Genomic DNA, 27,465 nt, shown 5'->3' on the forward strand with positions numbered 1-27,465 from the left:
GTACACGGTGTGCCAAAAAGAGCTACAATGCCATTTTCGGCTGCCCTGCGCATGAATGGTGACAGCGTTGCGTTTGAATTTCGCTTTCCTAATTTTCAAAACGGTGGTCTTCTGTTACTCCAAAAATTTTAAACCTTTTTTTATGTGTTCCATAATCTATGTGCAACCCATTTTAATTAGCTTCACCAAAAAATCCTTTGTATATTTAAAAACTAAAATTCTCAAAAAAGACTACTTTTATAACTTGTAATAATTGTTAGTGTCTCAAATAAATTCCCAAAAATCTAGAAAAATTCACTAATATTCTTCTTATGTAATGTACTAATTTTTAAAATTACTTTCAGTCATAGTTTATATGATGAAAAAGTAAGTTCTTTTGTAATGCTTCATTTATATGCATTTTTATCATTTCATGTAAATGAAGTAGTACAAAGGAACTCACTTTTTTATCATATAAACTAGGGCTGGAAATAATTTTAGAAATTATTCCATCATATAAGAAGAATATTAGTGAATTTTTCTAGAGTTTTGCGAATTTATTTGAGATACTAACAATTATTACAAGTTATAAAAGTAGTCTTTTTTTGAGAATTTTAGTTTTAAATATACAAAGGATTTTTCGGTGAATCTAATTAAAATAGGTTGCACATGAATTATGAAACACGTAAAAAAAGTTTTAAAATTTTTGGAGTAACAGAAGACCACCGTTTTGAAAAAGAAGGAAAGCGAAATTCAAATGTGCTGTTGTACTGTTCATGGCCGGTTTTGTTTATTTTCGGGACCTGGTGTTCCGAAAATGGCACACCTATTTTCGGCACACCGTATGTCAAATACGGTACTACTGTTCTATTTTTGGCATATCGTGTGTCGAATACGGTGCTACAATGCTATTTTTGGCATATCGGGTGCTGAATATGATATTTTCGGTGTACAATGCTATTTCGGCATACTGGGTGCCGAATATGATATTTCGATGTACAGTGTATCGAAAGTAAATTTTCGGTAAACGAGGTGCCAAATATGAATACTAAAATTGTAAATACAATGATATGTTATCCATTTCGATAAATACGTTCTTCGTCTAATTTTGTATTTCGGGAGAGGAGATCGCTCAGTTTCCATCTATTCCCCGCTTTCTTTTTTTCCATTTTTCTCCCCAATCCGAGATGGAAGGCAGAGAAATCCCCAATCGCCTCGCTGGCCCGCCGACGGTCGCCGAGGTGATCCCCATCCCTCCCCGTCCCGTCTGGCTCTCGCCGCGGAAGTTGGTTATGTCGGCGGCGGCGCCGGCTGTGATGGAGGCAACGCGGCAGAAGAAGCGGAGGAGGAAGAAACACAGGGAGCAGGTGGAGGTCGTGGTGGCTCCATCGCCGTCTCCCCGTCCTCCGGCGACTCCGGAACCCAAGATCGAGTCTTTGGTCCCGCTCGCTGCCGAAATCCTATCCTCCGAGGCAGCGGCGAGGAGGGAGGAGTGCAAAAGGAAGAGACACGACGAAAATCAGGCGGCGGTGGCGGCGGCATCTCCATTGGCGGAGCAGGTGGAGGAGGCCGGGAGAAAGGATGAGAAGAAGAAGAAGCGAAAGAGAAGGAAGCATTGGGAGGCGACCGCGTCTCCGTCCCAGTCCACCGTTGCCGGGGCCCCAATCTTGGAAGGAGAAGACAAGGCGCCGGCGAAGGGGAGGAGGAAACGCAGGCGGGGGAAGGAGCAGGAGCAATCCGGCCAGTCACCATTACCATTTGATATCCATCCGCAAGGAGGAGAGGAAAAAGCAGCTGATGGGCCCAAGTGTGAGAGTGTCACTGTCAAGAGGAGCAGGAGCAAGAAGCCCCGCGTACTGAGCACCCGCGAGATCATCAGGAAGAGGATTGAGACGAGGAAGCAGCAGCCGCTGCCTGAAGGCCTTTTCAATGCCATGGCGATGGCTGCAAACTCCAATCCCAATTCGACTGAGCAGGACCCCAATCATTCTTCACTTATACGTGCATTCTTTGACCAATTCTGCTACAAACCGGAGCGCCAGCAGGACCGCAACCCCCCGCCTTTTCCTAAAACCCCCGATCATCCAGCTAGACCGCAGCCTCGAGGTCACCCATATATGGCAAATGAGACCTCCAAGGCTGCCAAGACAACAACCTTGAATGCAAAGCGGCTACACGCAGCCTCAGACTCAGGTTCACAAGAAAATTTACAGGCAAAAGATAAGGCAAAGCCTGAGAAGAAGATAAGTAGGAAGACAAAGCCGAGGAAACCACCACCATTGCTTAGTGCAGCTGAGAAGTGGTCAGACAAGTATCGTCGCCTGCCGCTGGATCAGCTGGTACCCCCGCCGCGCTCGCCCCATAAGCTCCTGCAGGAGAAGTATGCTTCTGACCCATGGAAGGTCGTTGTAATCTGCATGCTGCTCAACTTAACACAGGGAAAACAGGTGAGCTGTCCATTCTTTTTGCTTCTTTATGTCCTCCCGATAATTGTTACTAAACCAAACCATTACCTAAATTCATAGTAAGTAACTTCGTTCATTGCAACAGTTTCTGTAACTATCAAGGAGAAAAAGGACTCACTTATGTTGTTCATGAATAATGAGTGATCTTAGTGATTACTGTCTGTGCCTTCTTTTTTCGTTTATGAAAAATGTTGATTGTGTATTTTTGCGGTAACTTTCAATTAGAAGAGGGAACCAGACTTGACTTGTGAAATTCATCTTATAATTATACATGACACAGGTACTATTTTGGTTTGATACTACCATAGTGCACTGCAGGCTGGCTCATCAAAATACTTAGGAAATCTTGTGTGTTTCTAGTCTAACACTGATTTAGCTTGACAGGCATTTGCATTTGTTTTACCAAGTCTATTCCCCTGCTGGGTGCTGCCTCAGTGACTTGTTGATGCATAAGTTTAAGGATTCAATGCCTTCTGCTTACTGATGCAGGTTAAGAAGAAAGTGAAGGGCTTCTTCAAACGCTATCCTGATGCACAGACTGCATATAATGCTGATCCTGAAAAGATGTCGGAGTATCTGGCACCTCTGGGATTGCAGCGTGTAAAAGCAAATAGAATCCAGAGATTCTCGAAGGCTTATGTTGAAGAAGAATGGAAATATATTACTGATCTTTGTGGTGTTGGCAAGTGAGTGGGTTGGGTGCCACCTTAAACTCGTCCATAGTACATAGGATATTCATAGAACGCTGTTTCTTAACCCGCTGTGTTAGTAATTTGAATGTTGCCTCTTACTCCAGGTATGCAGCTGATGCTTACGCAATCTTCTGTGCTGGAAGGGCAAAAGAGGTAGTACCTGAAGATCACAAGTTAGTTGACTACTGGAAGTATGTCTGCTTTGAGTTGCCCATGATTCAGGTAGTAATCCCGCACAGAAATGTTTCGTGAATTGCTCCATTATTTTGAGCTACCATAGATTGTAAATTTTCATGGCTCCTTGGAGGATGGCCGTTACTAAATTAATATACATGGATGCATCACCGCTGGAGGAAAATTTGATGTCTGATTCTTTTCATAAACATCTTGATAGTTATTTGCTTTGGTGCACCTCTAGGAGAAAACCAAGAAATTTAAACGAAAATATTTAGTACTAGGTTGAGGACAAATCTGTACATATATTATAGTATCAGATTAAATAAGCAAGCATATGCATATGCAACTTAAGAGAGTTCAACTGAGACCTAAACTGAAACAGATGTCTGTTAGATATTATTATGTTATTTATTCCCTGTATATCCAACTAATCCATATTGGAGCTTCTGAGTGGAAGACCTGAGAGAAGGAAATCGTGAGAGGAACTTGCTTCAGAATCCCATTGTCACTTCTAGTTATGTTGTTTTGATGTTTTATAATCTTTATTTTGTATATGTACAATGGTTTGTTGAAAACGCTGGCTGCAGTCCTTGGTTACGGGGTTTCATGCATTGGGTGCTACCCTGCTACCACCCTGTGTGGAGCTTAGGCTGATAGTGTGTTTTTCTCTTTACTGATGGGTTAACCTGATGCTGTGTTTTGGTGCATTTAATAACAGGAACTATTTCCTTTTTACCACTTGTTTGGAACCTTAATTCCCTTGTCACTTAGAATTTCCCTTTTGCCACTGTTTCTCTTGTTAAAATGTGGACCCAAACCCTATCCAGTGGCAAAGAGTAAATGAGGTTTCAGTCAAAGAGTAGAAAGGAGACCAGCCCGATAAGGAACAGGGCCGTGGTGTTACCTGCTTGTTCGTAAAAAAGTCTATATTGGATCCACTGTTCCTTAAGCACAACAAGGGTGTCAAGATGGGGAACAGCTATTGATTTACCACTGCAAAGAATGACACTTTAGGAATTAGGATTTGTCACTTGATGTTTCACTGGCACGTGGGTCATGTCAGTGAGACAATGGAGTGATGAATCCTTGACTACTTAAGTGCACCTAAATGGAGTGGTGAATTGTCAATTTTACCTGGGCGGCCAACTCCGTTCATGAGAACTGCAAGGGTGTCTAGCTGGTTGTGGTCGGATCAGCAATGGAGGATGAGAGCAAAGAGGACACTGACAGTATGTTATGTTTTGGGATTGGAAGGAATAGTTTTGGCATAATCTTCATAGGATTCAACAATACCAATCTTCTTATAGATGACTATTAAGTTTGATGAAGATGGTCGATTTGCTTTAATTTCACAAACAATCAAGGATGCATCACTGAAGCATTTCTTTTGAAAGAAAACTGAAGTGTGGTAGTTTTGTGTATTCTTGGATAATCATTCTACTTGTTTTATATATAATCTCTGGCATTACATCACTTCCCAGTTTTAGCTTAATGTAACAAGCAATGCGATGTGCTTGGCTATAATTTGAGTGAAACGCGGTGAGCATTGTGACTGTCCTTACCAACAGTAGAAATTAACAGTTTTTTCCGCAAACATATTAAACCCTGCTGCAGTGATGATTTGAAATTGTTTACACGTTGCAGGGATCACAAAATTCGCAGCAGCCTGCAGTGACCGAGCTAGGGAATCTTGTCCCTAAGGCATAGGAACTGGTTGTGCTTTTGTGCTTTGGTGTTCTAATTATTTTGGTCCTTAATGTGATATGGTGCTATGAACGGCCCTTATTATTTCTGATAGTCTAACGTCTTGGTGTAAAGTTCTATTATGTCTTATGTGGTTACTAGGCTGCCTGTAAGTAAACTGCAACTGCTAATTAACTTGGAAGAGATGGCTTGTTTATTTCAATAATCATGAGCACGTTTGTTAATTATAAGTGGAATAATGATCTCCGGAAATTGTATCTGATGCATGCATGCTGTGGTTCTAAGTGAAGATGGACGGCGGCGACATCAATGGCGGTGCCATCGGCCGCAGGAGGAGGTTCAAAATGGAAAGGGAGGTTCGTCCGCGGCTTCGCATTCTATAGCTCTTATGGAATTAATATGCATGGCGTTGAATGTTGGATGCTGATTGAGTTGGGTATGTTATGCTGAGCAACAACTAAATCGATATGATGGAGATCCTGTATTTCCGGCCAAGATGGATCGAAGCAGTTAGTTGGTTCCTTCCCGCACGTCTCAATCTGCATGGCTAGTATTTCGCATCCACGTACAACGGAAACAAATTCCCACATTCAGTCACAACTCTCTCTCTCTCTGAATCAGAAATAACAACAAATTAAAAAAGGTGAAGATGTTAGTATGGTGGGCAAATAGTTTACCTATCCAGTCAAACATTGCAAGAAGAGGTATCACTCTGGATACCTTGTGTCCAATGTGTCATCGATACCATGAAGATCTAGGCCATCTCTTTTTCAAGGGTAAAGAGGCAAGGAACTGCTGATTGCTGCTGGGATTGGAACAATAGCGAACTAATCTTCTGTCGCAAGGATCGGCCCTACCAGTAGTACTGAAAAAAATATCGAGCTTTGATAAGGAAACACAGAGGAAAATTATTATCCTGTTATGGTGCTGGTGGTCTGCGAGGAATAAAGTAAATACTGAAGAAAGGAAGAGAAGCCCATATGAAGTTGTCAAGGACGTGCATTACTACTTGGAGGTGCCTCTAAACAATCTAACAGCAAGCAGTAACTCATCCATGCAAGCCAGGCAAAAAAAATGGAGGCCTTCCTCGAAAGATTATTACAAAGTAAACTGCGATGGTGCGTATTTACCGGAGATTAAAAAGGGAGGTTGGGGTTTTGTGATAAGAGACTGGGAGGGCCAGTTTATTGCTACAGATGCAGGCCAAATAAACTTCCTGTTAGACATGCAGAGCAGCTCGACATGGAGCGAGTCGTGCTGGAGACCGATGTGTCGACTGTGGCCCTTAGGGACCCTTGTTTTAACAGATTAGTATTAGGTTCCATGTTTAGAGAGATCAAGGCAGCTTTATTTACAGAGTTTTCTGACCGTGTTGGATCTCTTTGCTCTAGACTTTTCAATTCAATGACAGATACTTTAGCTGCTGTAGGGTTAGGTTATAATGTTGGTCCTGCAATATGGCAGAATAATGTGGTACCTTACTGCCTTGCTGGTGTCCGGCGAGTTGTTCGGATCACGTGATTAATGGAAGAATGTTTCCATCTCAAAAAAAATTGCAATCACCAACCAAACCAGAACAGGCAAGAACATTCGACACCAAACAATGCACCAAAATAATTTAGTGCAACAAGATACTGCATACGTTCATCATTACTACATAACAAGCCTAGCACGTTAGTCAGTAGTTCATAACAAGCCCAACACGACAAATAGTAGTTACACACACTATTACTTAGCTAGTATCCAACAGAGTCCCCATAACTTAATGGTAACCGCAACATTACTGAGTCAGATGTGGTTACAGATCATGCCAATGAAGCTTAACAACGAGCCGATCCAAAATCTCAGTCAGGGGTCCATTATCGACCAAGCAACCTTGAAGCGCAGCTTAGTGACACCAACAGTAAGTTCATCTTCATCTCTGCTGTTGACCTTTGGAGTAAATTGAATGGTGCATTCAGATTTACCATCACCAGGCTGGGCAACAATTATCAGCATATCCTTCACATAAACAGATACAACAGGTCGCATAAGTTGGATAACTTCATTACGATCACCAGTCATGGCACCAGCCACTTCGCTATCATAAAGCACAAGGCTGTTCTGGATGCTGGTGGTGTGGGCAGCGATTTTTCCATAAAAATCTCCCTGTAGAACTTCAATTCCAATAGTTGCCTCCACTGCACGTTTCACAACTGCATACATCACATCCACAGTACTGAGCCTGGTAGCAAGAGATTTGCTTTCAACCTCGCATTTCTTCAATGATCGACCTGCTATGCCCCTGATCGTTAAGATTCCTTTACTAAGTTCTCTGTCCTGCCCTCGATGATCCTTGATCTTCAGATCAGTCTCAACATAATTGTCAGTTAATAATGCGAGACCTCGTTTTGGGCCAGTCAAGATCAATGATTCATCCTACGAAAAGGTTTACATGATAGGTTAGTGGCATATTTCTCCAAATATATAGTGCTGCCATTAAAGTAGACGAAATTCCACCTCACAGTATATGGAAGCTGTTACTATAGATGATGAGACTGTTAATGGCCAAGCGCTTGATCAGAAGCTAGATATGGATCATCTAGTTGTACCAGTACTACCATGCACATATGGAGTGCCCACTGTGTCTACAAACAAGCACTAAAAACAAACACATAACATGTATATGCTTAATTCTGAGCATCGTAATTTTAGTAACATTTCGATAAGGTCATCTGATATTCTGATGATTAATCAGTGGCGTGTAAAATTTCAACTTTTAGCACCATATGGATTCAAAACAAGAAACATGTATGCATATCATATCAACAAGGGAATTGCATATGCTTATTGACAACCACTGGCGGTTACATTGTCCACCATTAGAAATCGATTGCAGGTCAGTATATAGATTTTAGCTTTTCTCTCTACAAAAGAAAGGAGTGGAATCTGAGGTTAACACACGCATAATGCATACTAGAAAGGAGCTCTTTGTTTGGGAAAAGACAGAGGAAGTTGTACCTCAGAGTTGATGAGTTGGCAATGGTCTCTATTGCGGTGGAAGAGGTAAAGACACTTTTCGTCAATGCTGTCTCTGGCAATGACAGTGCCATACACATGGATTGGGAAGCCAACATCCGAGGAGGCTATCTTGACGGAAAAGATGTTTACTGCCTCACAAAGCTCGTAATCTCCCTTATTTTTGTAGACTGCATCAGTAAATGCCATCGGACCAAGGGGTGCTGTGGTGCGGAAAAACAAAAAACAAAGGAAATAAGGTAGGTTCTATACAGATTAGATTCATGCTTGCAATGGAAGATGATACACATGCAGAGGGAGGTTAATCCCTTAGAGTTACAAGACTGAAACTAGGACCGAAATTACATCCAACTAATCCAATCCCCAAAAATAGAAATATAATAATTGAAGGTGCAAACGCGATAAAGGATCAGTTTTTTCCCCCAAAAAGAAAAAGAAAAGGATAATTTTCAGTATCTAGAATCAATAAATCAACATATATAGTTGTGTTAATTAATTTATCATGGATTGAATGGGTGGAAGAAGATGCAGTAGACTAGTAGTAGAATGCAGAATCGAACTGAGAAGGGCAACTTACACTCCTCGTCGTGGTCGAATGTTGTGAGGTCGACGAAGTATAATCGGTTGTAGTAGACGCCCCGCTGCTTGGGATCGAAGTCGAGAATGCGAGCCTCCGCTTCCCGCCGCCGACCGAGGGGGTTGCCCTCCATCTGAAGACGGCGCGCCTCCTGCAGCTTTTCTTGCCTCCGCCTCTCCGCCTCCGCCGCACGCTCGGCCTCGCTCATGCCTGAGAAATCCTCATCCTTCATCACAGAACGGAGCTGGATATAGTCCCGGATCAAGCCCAAGCGTTCCTCCTTCGCCTTCGTCTGCGCCTCCGCCTCTGCCGCTCGCTCAGTCTCGCTCATGCCTGAGAGATCCACATCCTTCACCACGGAGAGGAGCCGGATATGCTCCCGGATCAAGCCCAAGTGCTCCCTCATGGCCTTCGCCTTCGCCTCCGCCTCCGCCTCCGCCTCCGCCTCTGCCATGAAGAACACGAAGCCGCCGCCGACCAAGTGAAGCTCCGATCTAGGGTTTGCGAGTGCTATCTGGCTATCTCACGACGACAAGTACTGACTGGCTTCTTATGCTGAATTTCTATGGATCAGGCCCAGTGGTTAGCCTTCCTTTTACTCGACGAGCTTCAGCCCGGCCTACCATCTCCACCTACAGATTAGATGGATCAATCAAACGAGCCCAACTGTCTCGACCCCATCCATGATTTATAACCAAATTCTTGTCGAGTTACCAATCTTCTTGCTTGAAACCCCTGCACATATGCTTGTGATCCCATTGCACACCATTGGAAATTATAGAAAGGGCAAGGGGGTAAGCACTTGACCTTCTTCCACCTTGAGCTTCCCAATACCATCCATGGAGATTGGAAGGAAAGGAAGAAGCAAGTTGTGCTCTTGCTGGGTTGAAGAGATGAAGTAGGGAGGGAACTAGTGAGAGGAAGTCTTCATAGCAAATGGGAGCACCTTGGAGCTCTCCAGGGAGAGGGAGTCATCTTGATCGGTGCAACATGAGGATATGTGGCTGCTCCCAGGTTGGATAGTACACGGAGGAGAAGAAAGGATGACAAGTGGGTCCTCCCACGTACAGTACAATTTTTTGCCAATGTGCAACTCATTTACTTGATTGCACTCAAGAAGCGCAAAAGAATTAAAAACTAAAATTGTTATAATAGGGCTACTTGATAACTTCCCATGAATTTTAGGGTATTAAAATATACTCCAAAAATTCAGGAAAAATCATCAAAAATCCTTATTTGGATTGTAGTTTGACCTAGTATTTTTGGTTGGCACAAGTTGTGTGGAAAATTTTGGAGTTGCTTAAGAAGCTACCCTTTCCACTTGAGTTCAACCAATCCTTAAATAAAGATTTGGACTCAAATTCGTGAAAACTCACGCCCTACAAGGATGCTGATGCCAAATTCAAGCCTTAATCATGGGTGAAGAGATTAAGGTTTGGTTTCATTACACAAGTCAACCTTGGTAAGAGCGAGAAGGAGCCCCGAATGTTGTGTACCAGCAAAAACTCAGGATATGCGGACGTGGAACGTGGGGGTGGGGTGTGCGGCCGAGGGCGGAGGGGATGAAACATGGGGTGGGGTGGAGCGATTGTAGTTTGACCTAATATTTTTGGTTTGCTCGGGGAGTAGTTCTAATACCTCCGCGCCGAGCTATGGTTGATCCACATGGTTGGGCCTGATTAGGAAAGGTTGTCACAGGTACCCCCTTGTGTGCATCTTAGCGGGTGGCACAAGCCGTATGGTCCCTGTGTCGTGTGGGTCCAGGAGTATCCCCCTGCAGGGTGTATAATCAGTTCGGACTGCCGCGCTCTCGGTCATGAGCATCGCTATCGCTTATCTCCACTGAGCGACCATGTTTTGGTCGTAGAGTTTCGATGTGGGTTGTGGCATGGTTGGTTTGGGTGGTTTGGTCGGTATGTGGTCGGTGGTTTGGTGGTAAGGGTTTACTTTTATACACTTGTTGTTTATATATCTGTTATGATCAGTTGGTTGGCAGGGGTTGAGTCGGTGGTTGGTTAAGTCAGTTGCTTACACCTAGAGTCTAGGTTGCTTACCGCTTAATGAACTTAAACATGTCTTAATCCTTGCTACAGCTTTAAATGCATGATCCTTGGAGTCGAGAATATATGAATATATATATATATATATACTCATACTGTGTAAGACTTGCTAGTACCTTCGTACTAAGGGGTGCTGCCCTTAAGTTGCTTTCAGGTTCGCAGGTTGGTGAGGAAGAGGCAGTGTTCGGCTACTTTGTGCCTGCCGATCAAGGTGGCGGGCAGGAGTAGCACCTTCTACTCCGAACTTCGGCGCTTTTGGTATGGAGCCTAAGGGCATACGGCTCCATACTCTTTTGTTGTATAGGTTTATCTTTCGCTGCGTAGTTGTTGTTGTTCCTCTTTTGTTGTAAATTGTGGAAGCAGTTGCATGTTTAAGTATTGTAATACAGCTTAATTACTTGCTCTCTATTAAACTGTGTTGTGATATTTGAGTTGGAAGGCATGTGTTCCGATCCTGGGCACAAAACACGTGCCGGGACTACCGGAATGGCATTCTGGTTAATCGTCGAGGTTGTGATTATGAATAATGATCATCCTGATGATTAATTAGAATGCTATTTGGACGGTTCCTCACAGTTTGGTATCAGAGCTTGGTTTAATTTAGTAGCCTAAACATAATTAGTGCGTTGTTTAGTAAGTCGACAACTTCAACTAATCAACTCACCAATTTATGTTTACGCCTCTGCATGTCTTAATATGTATGAAACTGCTATTGTTTATGCCCCTAAGTCAATACACGTATTATGAGTGGCGTTCATATGTCTTATACCACATTGTTTCGCTTTCGACCCTGCATTGATTCATGTTGAGCATTGCATCTTCGGCTTTGCATTGTCAGAAGGTAAGGTACGACGCTCGGTGGCGGTTAATCACCGAGGGCTCAGCCAGATGCGAGGCAGGGGCCCGGTGTGTCCCGTACAGCGATCAGTACGGGAAGTGAATACGCTAGTGATAGCGTATGAACATCCACCATGCGATGGGAGACATGGTCGTCTACTCGTGTGGCGATTACACGAGATGTCTCGTAGGGTCTACGGGAAGTGAATACGTCGTTGTCGACGTATGGATTGTCACTTGTACGGCATGTGGTACAAGGGCCGTTCGCGCTCTTACCCTTTCTAGCGCGAAGGGTACGTTCTGGATGTTATAAACTGCCTGTGATTTTGATGCTTGCAGGTGCGGTTCTTATTTTGAGAAAGAAGCGGTAGCTAGGTTCGAGCATGCATCATTTCATGGCATTCATGCATGCATTCATACTTATACATGTATTACAAGGTTCTAACAAGTGTATCTGGCGAATGTGTTGTGCTAAGTCGGAGTTTGACGTTTCCCTTTTGATTGTCGTTTCAGAATGGTTGTAACTCGGCGTGGTGGGGATGGTCCGGAGGGTTCCGGTCAGAACGACCCTCCTCCACCGCCGACGATGGCTGATGTGCTCATGCAAATTGAGCAGAACTGCCAAGCGAATCACGCTCTCCTCCAGACAAACCAAGCGCTCTTGGAGGCTCTCGTGCGCAACATGGCTCCTCATGGAGGAGGTGGAGCCGTGCGCTGAGACGACTTCTCGGACTTCTTGCGGGCTCAGCCGCCGGTCTTCTCGCGAGCTGAGGATCCTCTGGATGCCGATCACTGGCTCCGGACGATCGAGCAGAAGCTCGCCCTTCTTCGCTGTGAGGATCACGAGAAGGCGCTCATTGCCACCCATCAGCTTCAGGGCCCGGCGGGTGCGTGGTGGTCCGGCTTTCTGGCCATGCACCCCGCCGATCACAGCATGTGAAGTTTACGAATTTAGTACCTGCCATGTGAAGTTTACGAATGAATTTTACCAAATTTTTGGGTGTCGTCTTGATGGCATAAAAAATTGCAACAAGTTAGAAAAGATCGCATGTTTGGACAATTTTAGTTAGAGTTTGGCGCAAGCTTTTTAGGTCGAACAAGTTGAAACAGTTTGCACACGAATTATGGTTCGACACAAATTTTGTTGCACAAATTTTAGGCAATGGGAAGGCTTCCATTTGGTTAAGGTCTGTGGAGTGGGATATTTGCATTATCAGCACTGTTCACGGCCCCACCCGTCATCCCCTTCGCACACACAGCTCTCTGCTCCCCCTTTTCCCGCTCTCACAGAGCAAGTGGACGCCGCCATACTTGACTTTGGTGGCCACCTCCACGTTGCCGGCCAAAAGATCAGCACCCAGGCCTTATCCCCCTCCCCTTGCCCTCTGCTTTCCCTCTCTCTTTCCCCTCTCTCTGCTCCTCCTCTCGCGCGGCACCAGCGAGCACCAAAGAGCAGCGCAGCGCTGAGCAAAAAGCAGAGCCACGGCCGCCGGCCAAAAACGCGTGCCACTGGCGTGTCCCGCTGAGCCCGAGTAGGGTGGAGCACTGAGGGAGGATGCCAAGGCCCTCCTCTGCCGTTTCCCCTCCTTCCCCAGCCGTTTCCCGCACGGATTGGAGCCGTCCGCGCTTTCTTCCCCAACGGCGGCAACCGAGCTCCGCCGTCCTCCGTCGACCCACCGCGTCCTCGCTTCTCCGGCCGAACCTGCCCCCTAGGTGAGCTCCCTGTCCCTCTAGAGTGTATAGCGCGTGCTGTTTCATCACTAGCCCGTCACCGGCGCGTGCGTCCGCGACGACCGGCTGCCGCCGCGCCACAGCTCTCGCCGCCGGCCATGCCACCGTCAAGCTCCTCGGCGTTTGGCCGCGCCATTTGGTCCACGCGCCCTCGTAGAAGCTATAGCCGCCCTCGTCCGAGTCTATTGCGCCACGGTTTCGCCGCCGGCGACGCCAACCATGCCGCCGCAGTGCTAGTTTTGCCCCTCGCCGCCGCTCACCGTGCTCCAGCCATCGCCGGCGTCGACGTGTGCCCCCACCGTAACCGTGTGCTTATGCTAGTGCTATTGCCGCCCTCGGCTGGGCCATTCAGGCCACTGCTTGCCGCCGGCAGCCACCGCAAGGGCTGCCGGCCATCCCCTGTTGCGCGCGCGCCATGGCCGTGGGCTGATTTTGACTTCGGTCAAGGGAGCCAGGCCCGCGGTCAGTGGCTTGAGCTAGATCAGCACCGGTAGAAAGAGGGTTGGGGCTATTTAATATCCGGTTTAAATGGAAAATGCAAATAGATTTAAATATGTATTGATAAATCAGCTGATAGCTTGTATAATGCGTAGAAAAATGTATATAGCTCCAAAAATATTGAAACCAATTTTGTTGGCTTCGTATTACCATGATCTACATGTTAAAAATACCAGCAGCCATGAAATGTGTTCTGGGAATTATTGAATTAATGAAATGCGTTTAAGCTTTGTTAATTCATAGTTAAATATGGGTAACTCCAAAATTGATGATTCCAATTCTGTAAATCTTGTTGATTTATTCCCTGTTTAGTAAAAATATGCACTTTCATGTTTAGCACAGTTAGCATTCTAAATTGGTTTAAGCCTTGGTTATGCTTTGATTAATCCAAAGATGATTGAATGGTTAACCCTAATCTCAATTAGGAAATGTTTAGTGCGTTAAACTCGTGCCATGACGCTTTACACTGTTATCGTATACTATGAAGCATCATTCTTTTCATAACATTCATTACATTGCACGCGTTATTCTTATAGATAACATCGACCCGGCGAACGAGGCTGTCCCCGGAGGTTCCCGCAGTGGTGGTCGTGACTCGGGTAGTGTCGGGCAGCAGTCAGGGGAGCAAGGCAAGCATCGTCCATATTGCACCGTGTCTACTTGAAAATCTAATATGTTATCTACGCTTACGTATACATTGCATGTGTCGGGTACCGAGTTGGGTAGAACCTATGCCGATGCATTCTCCCATTTCGGTCACGTGTCATGTGTTATTCCTTGGAGCCTAGTGGTGTCGTCAAGGTCTAATTATAGTTCGCTATGCTTAGTGGTACTTAGGATTTCCGGTAGAAGTCGACGACGGCGACCACCGTTGTCGCGAGCCTAGGGCTTATTACTTGTTCACACTTGTGGTTGTATTGATGATGAGTCGGTTTGGTGAGTGGTGAGTTGAGACGAGGTGTGGGCGGTGTTAGGGGTGTCATCTGCTCACGAGGAGTCCTCAGGCAGTTCGGGGAGGGAACCCGGACACCGTAGACCACTTGCACCGGTTAAGCACCGACCGTCGGTGTAGTCGGCTTTAGCACTTACCTTACTCACCACATGCTGATATAATGGTAGGCGAGCTAATTACCTTCGCAGACGTGGTCATGTGGGCCTCGTCATAGATGGTGTGAGTCCGGGCTTTTAGCGGTATTGGTTTGCTCGGGGAGTAGTTCTAATACCTCCGCACCGAGCTATGGTTGATCCACATGGTTGGGCCTGGTTGGGAAAGGTTGTCACAGGTACCCCCTTGTGTGCATCTTAGCGGGTGGCACAAGCCGTATGGTCCCTGTGTCGTGTGGGTCCAGGAGTATCCCCCTGCAGGGTGTATAATCAGTTCGGACTGCCGCGCTCTCGATCATGAGCATCGCTATCGCTTATCTCCACCGAGCGACCATGTTTTGGTCGTAGAGTTTCGATGTGGGCTGTGGCATGGTTGGTTTGGGTGGTTTGGTCGGTATGTGGTCGGTGGTTTGGTGGTAAGGGTTTACTTTTATACACTTGTTGTTTATATATCTGTTATGATCAGTTGGTTGGCAGGGGTTGAGTCGGTGGTTGGTTAAGTCAGTTGCTTACACCTAGAGTCTAGGTTGCTTACCGCTTAATGAACTTAAACATGTCTTAATCCTTGCTACAGCTTTAAATGCATGATCCTTGGAGTCGAGAATATATATATATATATATACTCATACTTTGTAAGACTTGCTAGTACCTTCGTACTAAGGGGTGCTGCCCTTAAGTTGCTTTCAGGTTCGCAGGTTGGTGAGGAAGAGGCAGTGTTTGGCTACTTTGTACCTGCCGATCAAGGTGGCGGGCAGGAGTAGCACCTTCTACTCCGAACTTCGGCGCTTTTGGTATGGAGCCTAAGGGCATACGGCTCCATACTCTTTTGTTGTATAGGTTTATCTTCCGCTGCGTAGTTGTTGTTGTTCCTCTTTTGTTGTAAATTGTGGAAGCGGTTGCATGTTTAAGTATTGTAATACAGCTTAATTACTTGCTCTCTATTAAATTGTGTTGTGATATTTGAGTTGGAAGGCATGTGTTCCGATCCTGGGCACAAAACACGTGCCGGGACTACCGGAATGGCATTCTGGTTAATCGTCGAGGTTGTGATTATGAATAATGATCATCCTGATGATTAATTAGAATGCTATTTGGACGGCTCCTCACAGTTTGGTATCAGAGCTTGGTTTAATTTAGTAGCCTAAACATAATTAGTGCATTGTTTAGTAAGTCGACAACTTCAACTAATCAACTCACCAATTTATGTTTACGCCTCTGCATGTCTTAATATGTATGAAACTGTTATTGTTTATGCCCCTAAGTCAATACACGTATTATGAGTGGCGTTCATATGTCTTATACCACATTGTTTCGCTTTCGACCCTGCATTGATTCATGTTGAGCATTGCATCTTCGGCTTTGCATCGTCAGAAGGTAAGGTACGATGCTCGGTGGCGGTTAATCACCGAGGGCTCAGCCAGATGCGAGGCAGGGGCCCGGTGTGTCCCGTACAGCGATCAGTACGGGAAGTGAATACGCTAGCGATAGCGTATGAACATCCACCATGCGATGGGAGACATGGTCGTCTACTCGTGTGGCGATTACACGAGATGTCTCGTAGGGTCTACGGGAAGTGAATACGTCGTTGTCGACGTATGGATTGTCGCTTGTACGGCATGTGGTACAAGGGCCGTTCGCGCTCTTACCCTTTCTAGCGCGAAGGGTACGTTCTGGATGTTATAAACTGCCTGTGATTTTGATGCTTGCAGGTGCGGTTCTTATTTTGAGAAAGAAGCGGTAGCTAGGTTCGAGCATGCATCATGAAGGGTAGAGTGGTCCTCCGGGTAGGATGCTCTTGGGGGCTTGAGTTACATGGTGGTATTCATTGCCCATGAAGATGCCTAGCCCGGCTGCTTAAGGACCGAGTCTTGCACCGTCATGCTTAGCCACCCCGTGCAACCATGCGTCCTGTATGGGCAGGACTTGACTTTCCTTCACTAGACTGAGTTGGGCATCATACCAAGAGGCTGAGAGCAACGAGCAGCCAAGGGTCCATCTATCCCGCTGTTTGGAGGTTTCAGAGACCAGCTTAGGCTTAAAAAGGGATGCTGGCCTTCGGAACATGCAGCTCTGGGACTTGGCGTGTCTCGTGGAAAAGCCCAGCAGGAAAGGTGTTTGGAGAGTCTCGGTATGATTCGCTCCTCTGCTTGCAATGGTTGGAGGCTGAGCATATCGCGTGGGTAAAGCTGTACAACCTCTGCAGAGTGTAAATCTATTCGAATAGTCATGTCCACGGTCATGGACATGCGAAGGCATGGTCACACTTGAATAGACTCCGTGTGCGTGAGTTTTGATGAGTGAGTGTGTGGACTAGATGTCCGTGTGATGTGGTTCCTGGCTCACTCCGCCAAAAGCTGTGTGGTACTAGAGGTACACCAGATGTGATAAAAAGGGACTACGGAGTGAGGTGTAGCCCCTCCCAGGACCGAGAAACCCCAGAAACAGCTCGTCACTGGTTTTGAACTACTTAAAATATCTTGAAATCAATCATAGTTGATACAATTGGTAATCTGCATAAAATGCTTTATGCTTAAATCTAAACCGTAAAGCCTATTCTTGAATAAACCCCTTTATGCATCTATTAACACCTTGAAGTAGTATATGGCTTGCTGAGTATCTTCCGTACTCAATCTTGCTATCCTTCAGATGAAGAACCCAAAGCTGACTCTACCGGAGGTGAAGCCGGGGATGAAGAATAGTCTCTGAGGCTGCATTCGCCCCCCTCGCTGCTTGTGGCTTGGGCTTTTGCTTCCATTGTGTGTTCTGCTGGCCACTAGGTCAGGTGTGTAATATCTAGTATGGTTTGTAAGCCTTTTGTACCCAAAATCTTACTATTTACATACAAAGTTTGACTATGATACTACAACTATTGTACTGTGCGTATCAGCTACTTAATCCAGGGACTGATACAGGAGGCACATGAGATCCCGGTAATGGGGTCTTACACAAGCGGCGATGAGGATGGGATGGGGCACACCGAAGAGGTGGAAATCTAGCACGGTTGAGGACGATTCTAGGTTTAGGGGAGGCAAAATTGATGACACAAACGCCGATTAGCACGAAGAGAGAATAAATCAGGTGGAGGGGAGCTCGATTTGATGGTCGTTGCAGCGAATTCAACATTGACCAACTGGAGGAGGTGGAGTTAGCCTGTGATTTGACTACCCATGCTACCCTTGCCCTATCGAATAGGCACAACCGTGTCCGCCCAATCTGCCACCTTGATGTGCACGCACGGTGGGCGCTTGGGACAGCCTGATCCAGTGGCCCTGGCACAAGGAAGAGTGGAACAGGAGGGGAGGAGCAGTGGCTGGGGCTCCAAAGCAGGGTTGATTTGTGCTACGGCGAGAAGAGTGGCAGTGTGCGAGCGTCTATGGGCAACTAGGGGGGGGGGCGAGGGATCGCGTATCGATAGCATTTGTACGCAATTGGGGGCACGATTGGTCGGCGTCAACGAGCGAGGATAAGCGGGATGGCCACGCGTCAGTCTGTTTAGGTTTTTGAGCGAGGAGAGCGAGGTGTCGGCATGAAAGAGGAGTAGGGTTGGTGTGCATGTGGACAGGGAGGGAACAAGGGACGAGAGTGGAACGGATGTGTGAAGATACAATGCATTAGTGATTTATGCATTAATGATAGTGGTCTTTTAAGTAGTAGATATATTATTAATAACTAGTTGAGTGCCCCAGCATTGCAACAGAAACAAAATTTGCACAAAATAACATCAAGCATATGCATAGATATTGCTTACATCAATAGATTAAAAAGTGATTCTCTGTGCTACCACATGGCAGATCTGCTAGTGCCTAGTGCCACTTTCATGCATGTCATACATCACCAACGAGAATGGAGTTTGGGCTCCACCCAATTTTAGGGGAAACTAATTCATGTCAGCTAGACACAAGACAAAAGAACACAATATGTACTCAAAACTAATCCATCATAAATTGGAGATCTCCAGGCAATATATCCTCTATTTGTGTTCTCTTTGGCTCATTTGAATTTCGATGTTCTATGGTTAGTACACAATCTGCCAATCTCCTTCATAACACTCAAGGAGAGGAGGCTAGAGCTACACCTGGTTCCAAAGCTTGTGCTACCAAATCCATGCAGTATACATGATAGATGAACACTGCAGATCTTAAATGCCAACAAAAATAACCAAAATGTGGGTAATTACTCCATGTACAATCACAATTGAGATGGATGCGAAAGCACTGGTGTGTTATGAGTTGTGGTACAATTATAGACGGTTCATGAAAATTAGTAGATAGAGCCTCCAAATACACTATTATACATCTACACAGCATACCGCATCATGACGTGGACCCTTTGCTGCTTGTAGTCATGAAAGATTCACCACAGTCACACTCCCCTTTGAAGTTTGGGTTTATGAACACAAACTCAGACCTGCAACAGGAAGGCTTATTACTTCACATATGTAAATGGAGGAGGAAGCATAGTTTCATGTAGGAACTGTACTTTAGTGGATCGTTTACATAGTCCATCTTGGTGCTGATAACATGCATCAGAGCTTTAGGGTCGATTAGTACTTTAACTCCCTTCTCTTCGACAAGCTCACCAAACTTCCCTTTTTCATCTGAAATTAGCAGTTATGATTCTTGAGCAATAGCAGATAGTAGTAACCACAAGCAGAAAGTTAAATATTATTTACAATACAATGCAACATATTATGTGCCCCATTTAAAAAGCATGCTTGATTATAATTGGTCAAACTCAATACATGGACTGATTTGTGTAGATAAAATCAAGGAACCATGCCATACATGTTACATGCCACCAGTTTCTACAAGAACTTGACCAACAGCAATGTTATGCTTGGAAGCCAAAACTTTGCAAACATAAGCAAGGCTTTTCGTAGCGCTGACTAACATTGATGCAGTAGTGAAAAAGCATACCATGGGCAAGTGAGACTGTATAAACGATCCATTCAGATATTACAAAAAATAATTAAACATGCATACCAGTATGCCACTGAACAAGTTGAAAAGGCATACCATGGGCAAGTGAGGCTGTATAAACCATCCAGTCAGATATTACACAAAATAATTAAACATGCATACCAATATGCCACTGAACAAGTTGACCTACATATCAACCAGATGGTAATAACAGCAGACTTGATAGTATGGTACTACTATATCACTGGACATCTTGGAGTCGGTTCCACAAGAACCACCATTTAGCAGCAATATATCCAATATGGAATTCTGTAGATTAGTTTACTGGGCAGTACCATGTAGAAACATAACAATTGTTTTCCTAAAAAATCTTGCAATCGCAGAACATAAACCATGGATTATGAAATCATCACCCTTTTTGTTTGGGATTATTTTAGATCATCATCACTTTTTGATTTGTTTTACTCCCTCTGAAACTTGTACACAGCAAGGACTGGATGTTCAAGTTGCAGTACATGATAGCTGATCACAGTGAAAATGATGAACATGTACAAGAACATTTGGCAAGATAAGAAGAAAGCAAAGCGTACCGGCGTAGTTGAGCGTGTAAGAGAGGCCATTGCTGCCTCACGCTTTGACGCCGAGCCATAGGTAGGGCCTCTACCTAAGGCTGAGGAGCTGTCGGATCCTGGACGTCGTGGTGTTCATCACCGTGAGGGCCTACCTACGGATGGCCCTATTGGCCGCAGACCTCAGCACAGACGACGACATGGCCTTCTCTGGGAACCTATCTCCTCTAGAAACAACCTACACTGCAGAGTCCAAAATCCATGGTAATAATGAGGAGAAGAGGATATTCGTTCGTTCTGGATGAATCAAATCAGTTTGAAATGGAGATTCTGAGAAAGGGGAACAGGTCGATGGGGTGTTGATTCCCTTCAAATCGAATCGATTCAATTGCAAGCGAAAGTGGGGGTGCATCCTGAGAAGCGGGGGTTGCGCGACTGAGAAGGGAGATGTGGATGGGGTTAGGGTTCAACAAAGGAAGGGAGATGGGGATAGGGTCATAGACATTGACCGGTGAAGGGGCTGCGGCGAAGTTGTCTGGCACCGCGGTGGTGCGCTACGACGGCATGATGGTCGAGCTGGTGAAGTAGGAGGCAACAATAGAGTTGGCGGGGCCGAGGATGAGGACGCAGTGGCGACGGATGGAGACACTTGTGGAGGGAAAGGGTGGACGATGGATTCGGACCTTCCCGCGGCAGAGAGCTCCCCTAACTCTCTGATCCTCCCATTCCCCACCACAGCATACACCACACCCTCCTATGCACCCCTCACCAGATCTGTCGAGGCAGCGTGGGGTGTGATGGCCGGCGCACGGGAGACGTGTGGAGTCACTAAGAGGATGCACGGTGTGGGGGAGAGGCATGAAGCAGCGACTGAGGGGAGTGGTGACGTGGGGATGCAGCACGGTGCCAGTTTGTGGCGGCGGGGAGCGGTGCTCGATGTGGGTTAGGGTTGAGCGGACGGGTGTGCAGAGATGGGAGCGGAGAGACCACCTATCAGAGCTTGAGATAGAGGGTGACTATTTGATACAAGAAACACAACTTATTTTTAAATAGTAGAAATAACATGACCATTAAACCATGTTCGGACATAACTTCAAAATAAAATTGGCTACCCCTCAAAAAACAAATTGGCTCATAGGGGGCTTTCGGCATCGAACCCACTCCCACGCATGAGTATGCGCAACCCTCTCCACTAGAAAACCCTAGCCATACCCCATCCCCTCCTCCTTGCTGCCGATCTGAGGCAAGCATGGCTGACAGCCGACCAGGCGAAAGCAACGGCGGTGCCACAAGCTCCATCCTTCCTGTTGCCGGACAGTTAAAGCCCACCGAACCCTCCCCCTGCAGCCATCATCTCTCCCTCGCCTCACGGCCGACGCCGTCCTCGTCTCCTGGAGCTACCACTACCGCATACGGCATTGTTGCCACGGCCCACTGCCTCCGTCTTCCCCCACCATCCCTTTAAGACTAGGGATTCGGTGAACCCCGAACACTAACCACTACCCTCGCCACCGACGCGTCGACCGAAGGATCGAATCTGATAAACCGAAGCTTGAAATCCGAAAGAAACAGAAGCTAGGTAGGTAAGAGAAGCAATTGAACTCACCTTACTGAAGGCTTCAATATGTACCTCGAACGAGCAATGAGCAAGGCTAGACAACATGGTCGTGACGCCCTGGATGTCGTAGTCGCGTACCAAACTAATAGCGTAATCAGGCAACGGGATGGCCAGACAGCGGGCCGGTGGGAGGCTGCACGCCCGTGTTGCGGACAGAAGGCAATCATGTGGTGGAGGCCGGTGACTGAAATGTTTGTTGTTATCAGTCATTTGAACTTCAGTGAGATCCAACCTTAATCCTTGTTTTACCTATAGTTGGTGCACTCATTTATTCCCCAAACTACGTCTGCAATAAAAAATACTAACATACACCCCTGTAATATGTATTCAGAATCTGGAATTATTCAAGAAGCCTAATGCCATTGGAGCATTCCCCGACGAAGGCAAGGCCAAGGACGAGGAAGAGGAGGGCGAGGAGGACAATGTCGAGGACGAGGATGACGAGGTGGATGAAGATGAGGACGATGTGGATGAAGATGGGGAGGACGGTGAAGATGAGGAGGACAAGAAGGGTGAAGACGAGGAGATACTTAAGGTAAAAAAAGTTTTATTAAATTCCATATGTTAAAAATACTAGATTTAGTGCTGGCAGAATTTATTATATTGCATTTGATTTGCTCGGTGGTTTTACTTAGTTCTTCTGACTAAGCTTTATAACATCAATGGTTATTCAGTTGATGGTTGATGACAATAAACCTGCTACTGATGGACAGCTTCAAGTCCCTAATTAAGGTGAACGAGAGTGCAAGAAGCCAAGATTAGCAGAAGGCTTTGGGTGCCAGGCTGAGGCTGCCGTTTAGTCAGTAATGATTTATGTGTAAACACTTGTTCATTGTTGTGGTGACCTTGTTTCTTCCAGATCTAATTATGTTTTCCAAACTAGTGATTTTGCAGTTTGATCTTGCATACCAATAGTAAGAGTGTGGATATGTTACTAATTCTTTAGTTGCATAGATTCAGTTAAACATTCACTTCTCAATTGCATTTATGTTGCAAATCATATTCATCACCTCGCCTAGGACAAAGCAGTTAGGTTATGTTGCATACTACAGGAGGACCTTAAAAGTGTTGTCTTGTTATATAGCTAGACTTTGTGTAGTTTATTGTAACATAATCTGGAAAGTGTAGTATGGTGATAGTTTTGAGCCCATACGTGTAGCTTTCTTGTTAGAAGTTTGGCTGGTCTGGTTCTCTAGTTTTTTATACAATCTCTGACATCGCATGGAGATAATTCTGTCCGAATGTGAGCTCAGTGATTATGCAAACCTAATATATTGTATCACAATTGTATTTTTTTAGAAGAGGAATTAACTACCTACCATAATTGCAAGTGCGATGTTGTAAGCTATCTGAGCAAAGACAGAAGTGATGCTTATCCATTGAGCATGGTTTACTGAGACATATAATAGTAGACTTAGTAGAAGGGTTTAATAAAGAAGTCCCAGAATGGGAGGTCCATAATCCAAAAATGGAATGTGTACGGGAATCATAAAAGCTATCCTTTTCTGAAATATGGCCAAAATATGCATTTTGTCTGGAAGTCTTTGTCTATTACTTTTTGATACCTACTGTATGATTTGTGCAACGTGTTTTGTATTGGTGGCCTTCTGTTTTTTGTTTTGACAATTATTTACTTTTTCCATGCTTGGCTCCTATCTTTTTTTGTTTTCCAATCTTTAAGATATATCTATTCATTTATTGCTTGTTTTTTCAGTTGTGTTTTGTCAACCTCATAATTTGGTTTTACATTGTAGTTCTGATAGGATTTTGTCCACTCAACCTCTTATACTTAGGTTTTGCATTGAAGTTTCTCCTTTCTGCCTGGTGGCGTGGTCAAAATACTTAGGAGCATGTGGGGAAAAAACTACACATGGTAGAGCCACTGTGATGAGTCCTGATGCCTACAGAGCTTGGATCTTCCAATTGTTATTAGTCCGTGGCCTGTATCCGGAAATTTGTGGAATATGATGGCTGCTCACTTCCCTTAGGTATAGAGAGACTGAATCTGCACTGTGTGCCATAAATTTACAGTCTATTGTCAAAGGACTAATCCCAATCAAATGTTGGTTTCTCTGTTGTTCTTAGACGAAAGAATGTTAATCAGTGTGGTCGTTGTTCGTGGTTCTTGTTTTCTTTACCATTTACCATGATTTGTTCTTTCCTCGCGCAAAGAAATGTCTATTCCTTTAACCCAGAGTAGCTTAATACACCGAGCAATTTATAGAGTAATAGTGTTTTTAAATTGATTCTTACACAGCTTTTTTCGTTATTCTGACAGGGTCCAGTGATTGAAGTAACAAAAGGCATTTAGCAGGGGGTTGTAACAGTGACTGCATTGTTGTTTCTCCTGTTATTCGAGTAGATGGTGTGAAAAATGGGCACCAGTTATCATGGGCCATCTGTAAACAAGACCTATTATGACTGCATCCTTAAGAACATGTTTCCTGTCATGTGAATTGTTGGCATGCTTTGAGCCTATGGTACTTTTGGTTTATGGCTGCATTCTGAAGAACATGTTTCCTGTCTGTTGAAACTAAGGTTGCAATATAAAGTAAAGAGACAACAATGATTCGAACTCATTCTTTCATTGACGATTGTTATATATTTATATATGTTGGAGAGGTATCCGTTCGTGGAGATATACCTCCCGAACGGACACCCATTCGATCAAAACAACTGTTCGTGAGTAACACTCGACGGTTAGGCAAAGATCATTTGATTCTAACACTCTTTTTGATCGATGCCGGTCCATGTACTTATATATTTCATCTTGAAAGCTCCTCTAAAAATCCTATGGGAAAATATGAGGAGAGTAGTAGTGATATGTTGTTAAATTGTTTTCAAAATCTAGTGGGAAAATAAGGAGAAAATGATACTAACATATATTTATTATTATTTCTTTGTTAACTCATACGAGAAAACCTTGTAAAAGAAAAAACCTATAAGCGAGTTTAGAGAACAATAGATATGTCTTGTATACCTCCTTTAAAACCTCGGTAAGGAAAATAAAAGGTATGACATATGATTTTATGTAGATATTGCCTTATTAAAAGCCTTTTATGAGAAATTTTGTAAGTAAAACTCATAAAGGGAAAAGAGTACAATATGATGTATGAATAGGTTAAATTCAGGAGGAGACTTCCCCTAATTCTTGCAAATCTCGAAGTCTTTGCATACCAATATCATTAACATATTTTTGAAATGTCGAAGTTGGTAATAACTTTGTGAATAAATCTACGAGATTATTAAAAGATTTAATTTGCAAGATTTTTATCTTCCTACTTTGTTGTAACTCATGAGGATAAAACAATTTAGGGGCAATATGCTTAGTGATATTGCTCTTTATGTAACATGTTTGCATCTGAGCAACACAAGTAGCATTATCTTCGTAGATAATGGTAGGTGATTCAATGGAACCAATTCCACATAATTGTTGTATGTGGTTTATCATTCTGTGAAGCCACACACATTTACGTGATGCCTCACATAATGTAATTATTTCAGAATAATTGGTGGATGTAGCTACTAGTGTTTGTTTGGAAGACTTTCATGAAATGGTTGTCCCACCATGTAGGGATAATGCAGATGGAAAATACTTGGTGGATTTCCATGTATTAATTGTAGATGGGAAGTACTATGATATGCAGTAGGTCACAATTGAATTAAGTCAGCAGTGTGTAAAAATGCATGACCCCAACAAGAAGTTGGTAAATTGCAATTCTGTAATAAGGGTTATGCAATGAGCTTACTTCTTTTGATAAGGGATTCTACCAAACCATTTTGAGTTTGGACATATGGGACAAAATGCTGAACTTGAATTCCTAGGGCTATACAATAGTCATTGAAGGCACGTGAGGAGAATTCTGCAGCATTGTCCATTTGAATTGATTGAATTTGATGTTTAAGATAATGTGCTCATAATTTAATAATTTGAGCCATTATTTTGGCAAATGCATTGTTTCGTGTGAACAAGAGACACACGTAAGACCATCGTGTAGATGCATCTATTAGAACCATGAAATACCTGAATAGTCTGATTAATGGTTGGATAGGACCACATATATTGCCTTGAATGCGTTGAAGGAATTTGAGTGGTTCTGCATGAATTTTAAGGTAAGATGGTCTTAAAATTAGCTTTCCTGTGGCAGATGCAGTGTACATAAAATTCAAAGATTGAGGGAATTTAGCATCACTTAAATCATGACCAATGGAATTGCTGATAACTTTTCTCATCATCCATATGCCAGGATGACCAAGGTGATCATGCCAAGTTTGGAATGCATTAACATTCTAAAAAATTACCTTGTACGCAACATTTGCTATGGGTTTAATGTATGTGTAGTATAATCCTGACGATAAAGAGGTAATTTTTTCATGTACTTGTTTGCCATATCCATTGTTTTTCGTTAAGAGGAGACATTGCTCTTTGTTGTCATCATATGTTTCAATATGGAAACCATTCTAATAGATATCCCTATAACTTAGTAAGGTACGAGTTAAATCAGGATACAATAAAGCATCCTCGATTATAACTTGAGTACCCATAGGGAGTGTAAATATGGCACGACCTGAGCCAACAATTACTGTATTGCGTCCAGCGATTGTCAAAGCATTTTCTTGTCTCTTAGTAAGAGTTTAGAAATATTTTGTTTCCCTGAATATGGAATTTTTTGTGCAACTTTCCACAAGGCACATTTCCTCCTCTATCAGACTGACTCCCGTAGAAATCTATATATATAATTGAAGAATTTAATATGAAATTCTTTATCAGATATATAGAATATACAAACGTTATTTAGTATCATAAGTGCTGATACAAATATTGTGACTACAATACATAATGATGACAAATTATTATTACGTCCCACTGATTGCAATTGTGCTTTATATCTTTGTCTTTGAGTAGGTCGGTTATGTCCCATGGATTGTAAGTAGAGATTAATTAAATGTCTCGAGGTTTGACATTTCTTAGTAGTGTGTTTGTAGTAGGCACACTTGCGACAAACATTAGAATTGTCAAATTTGGGTTTAGATACACCTTTCTCCTTTTCTGGTGCACTTGGCTTCTGCTTCTTGTTGCGTCTGTGTTTACCTTTAAAGTTCGTTGGTTGGCTTCTAGAAGAGCCATTGAACTTATTGTTATTCTGGACATTAGAATGTACTTCAGGTAAAGGAGAAGCGCCTATTGGACGCTGATGATGATTCCATTGAAGGAGTTCATCATGATTTTTGGCCTGAAGTAATACATGTATCATGTCAGAATAAACTTGGTATTCTCTTGCATGATATTGTTGTTGTAAGATCCTATCAGCGGGAAGCATAATAGATAAAGTTTTCTCTATCTTTTCTGCTTCTGTAGGTTCTTTTTCACAAAAAATCAACTTAGAACATATTTTATGAATAACATGATTGTAATCTCTGACGGATTGGAAATCCTAGAGTTGGAGATGTGTTCATTCATGACTTGCATCAGGCAGAATGACTGTCTTTTGTTGTTCATATCTTATTTTGAGAGCT

At 44.0% G+C, this 27,465-nt stretch overlaps 2 protein-coding genes, 1 long non-coding RNA gene and 1 pseudogene across 5 annotated transcripts; 2 read left to right on the forward strand and 2 right to left on the reverse strand.

The window, feature by feature from the left end:
- The first annotated feature begins 1,104 nt into the window (after positions 1-1,104).
- Positions 1,105-5,247, forward strand: LOC133901769 (uncharacterized). Its single transcript, XM_062343254.1, has 4 exons — positions 1,105-2,426; positions 2,934-3,130; positions 3,241-3,358; positions 4,958-5,247. Exons 1-4 carry the CDS (start codon positions 1,167-1,169, stop codon positions 5,018-5,020), a joined length of 1,638 nt encoding a protein of 545 aa, XP_062199238.1. The 5' UTR covers positions 1,105-1,166; the 3' UTR covers positions 5,021-5,247.
- Positions 5,248-6,649: 1,402 nt separating this feature from the next.
- On the reverse strand, positions 6,650-9,604 carry LOC133902003 (uncharacterized). 3 transcript variants are annotated; one of them, XM_062343569.1, is made up of 4 exons: positions 9,420-9,604; positions 8,613-9,244; positions 8,018-8,238; positions 6,650-7,435 (listed from the first exon to the last, which is right to left on the reverse strand). In XM_062343569.1, exons 2-4 carry the CDS (start codon positions 9,064-9,066, stop codon positions 6,866-6,868), a joined length of 1,245 nt encoding a protein of 414 aa, XP_062199553.1. In that variant the 5' UTR covers positions 9,067-9,244; positions 9,420-9,604; the 3' UTR covers positions 6,650-6,865. The 3 variants fall into 3 exon arrangements, with proteins under 3 accessions (XP_062199553.1, XP_062199551.1, XP_062199550.1); XM_062343567.1 differs by having other exon boundaries at positions 8,613-9,347; XM_062343566.1 differs by having other exon boundaries at positions 9,327-9,604.
- Positions 9,605-19,155: 9,551 nt separating this feature from the next.
- On the reverse strand, positions 19,156-20,532 carry LOC133902450 (iron-sulfur assembly protein IscA-like 1, mitochondrial; annotated as a pseudogene).
- A 1,980-nt stretch (positions 20,533-22,512) lies between these two features.
- LOC133901857 (uncharacterized) lies at positions 22,513-24,442 on the forward strand. Its single transcript, XR_009906781.1, has 2 exons — positions 22,513-22,751; positions 24,227-24,442. It is a non-coding gene; the product is annotated as an uncharacterized LOC133901857 (long non-coding RNA).
- The last annotated feature ends 3,023 nt before the right edge of the window (positions 24,443-27,465 follow it).

This window comes from Phragmites australis, chromosome 20 (assembly GCF_958298935.1).
Source record: "Phragmites australis chromosome 20, lpPhrAust1.1, whole genome shotgun sequence".
Classification (NCBI taxonomy): Eukaryota; Viridiplantae; Streptophyta; class Magnoliopsida; order Poales; family Poaceae; genus Phragmites; species Phragmites australis.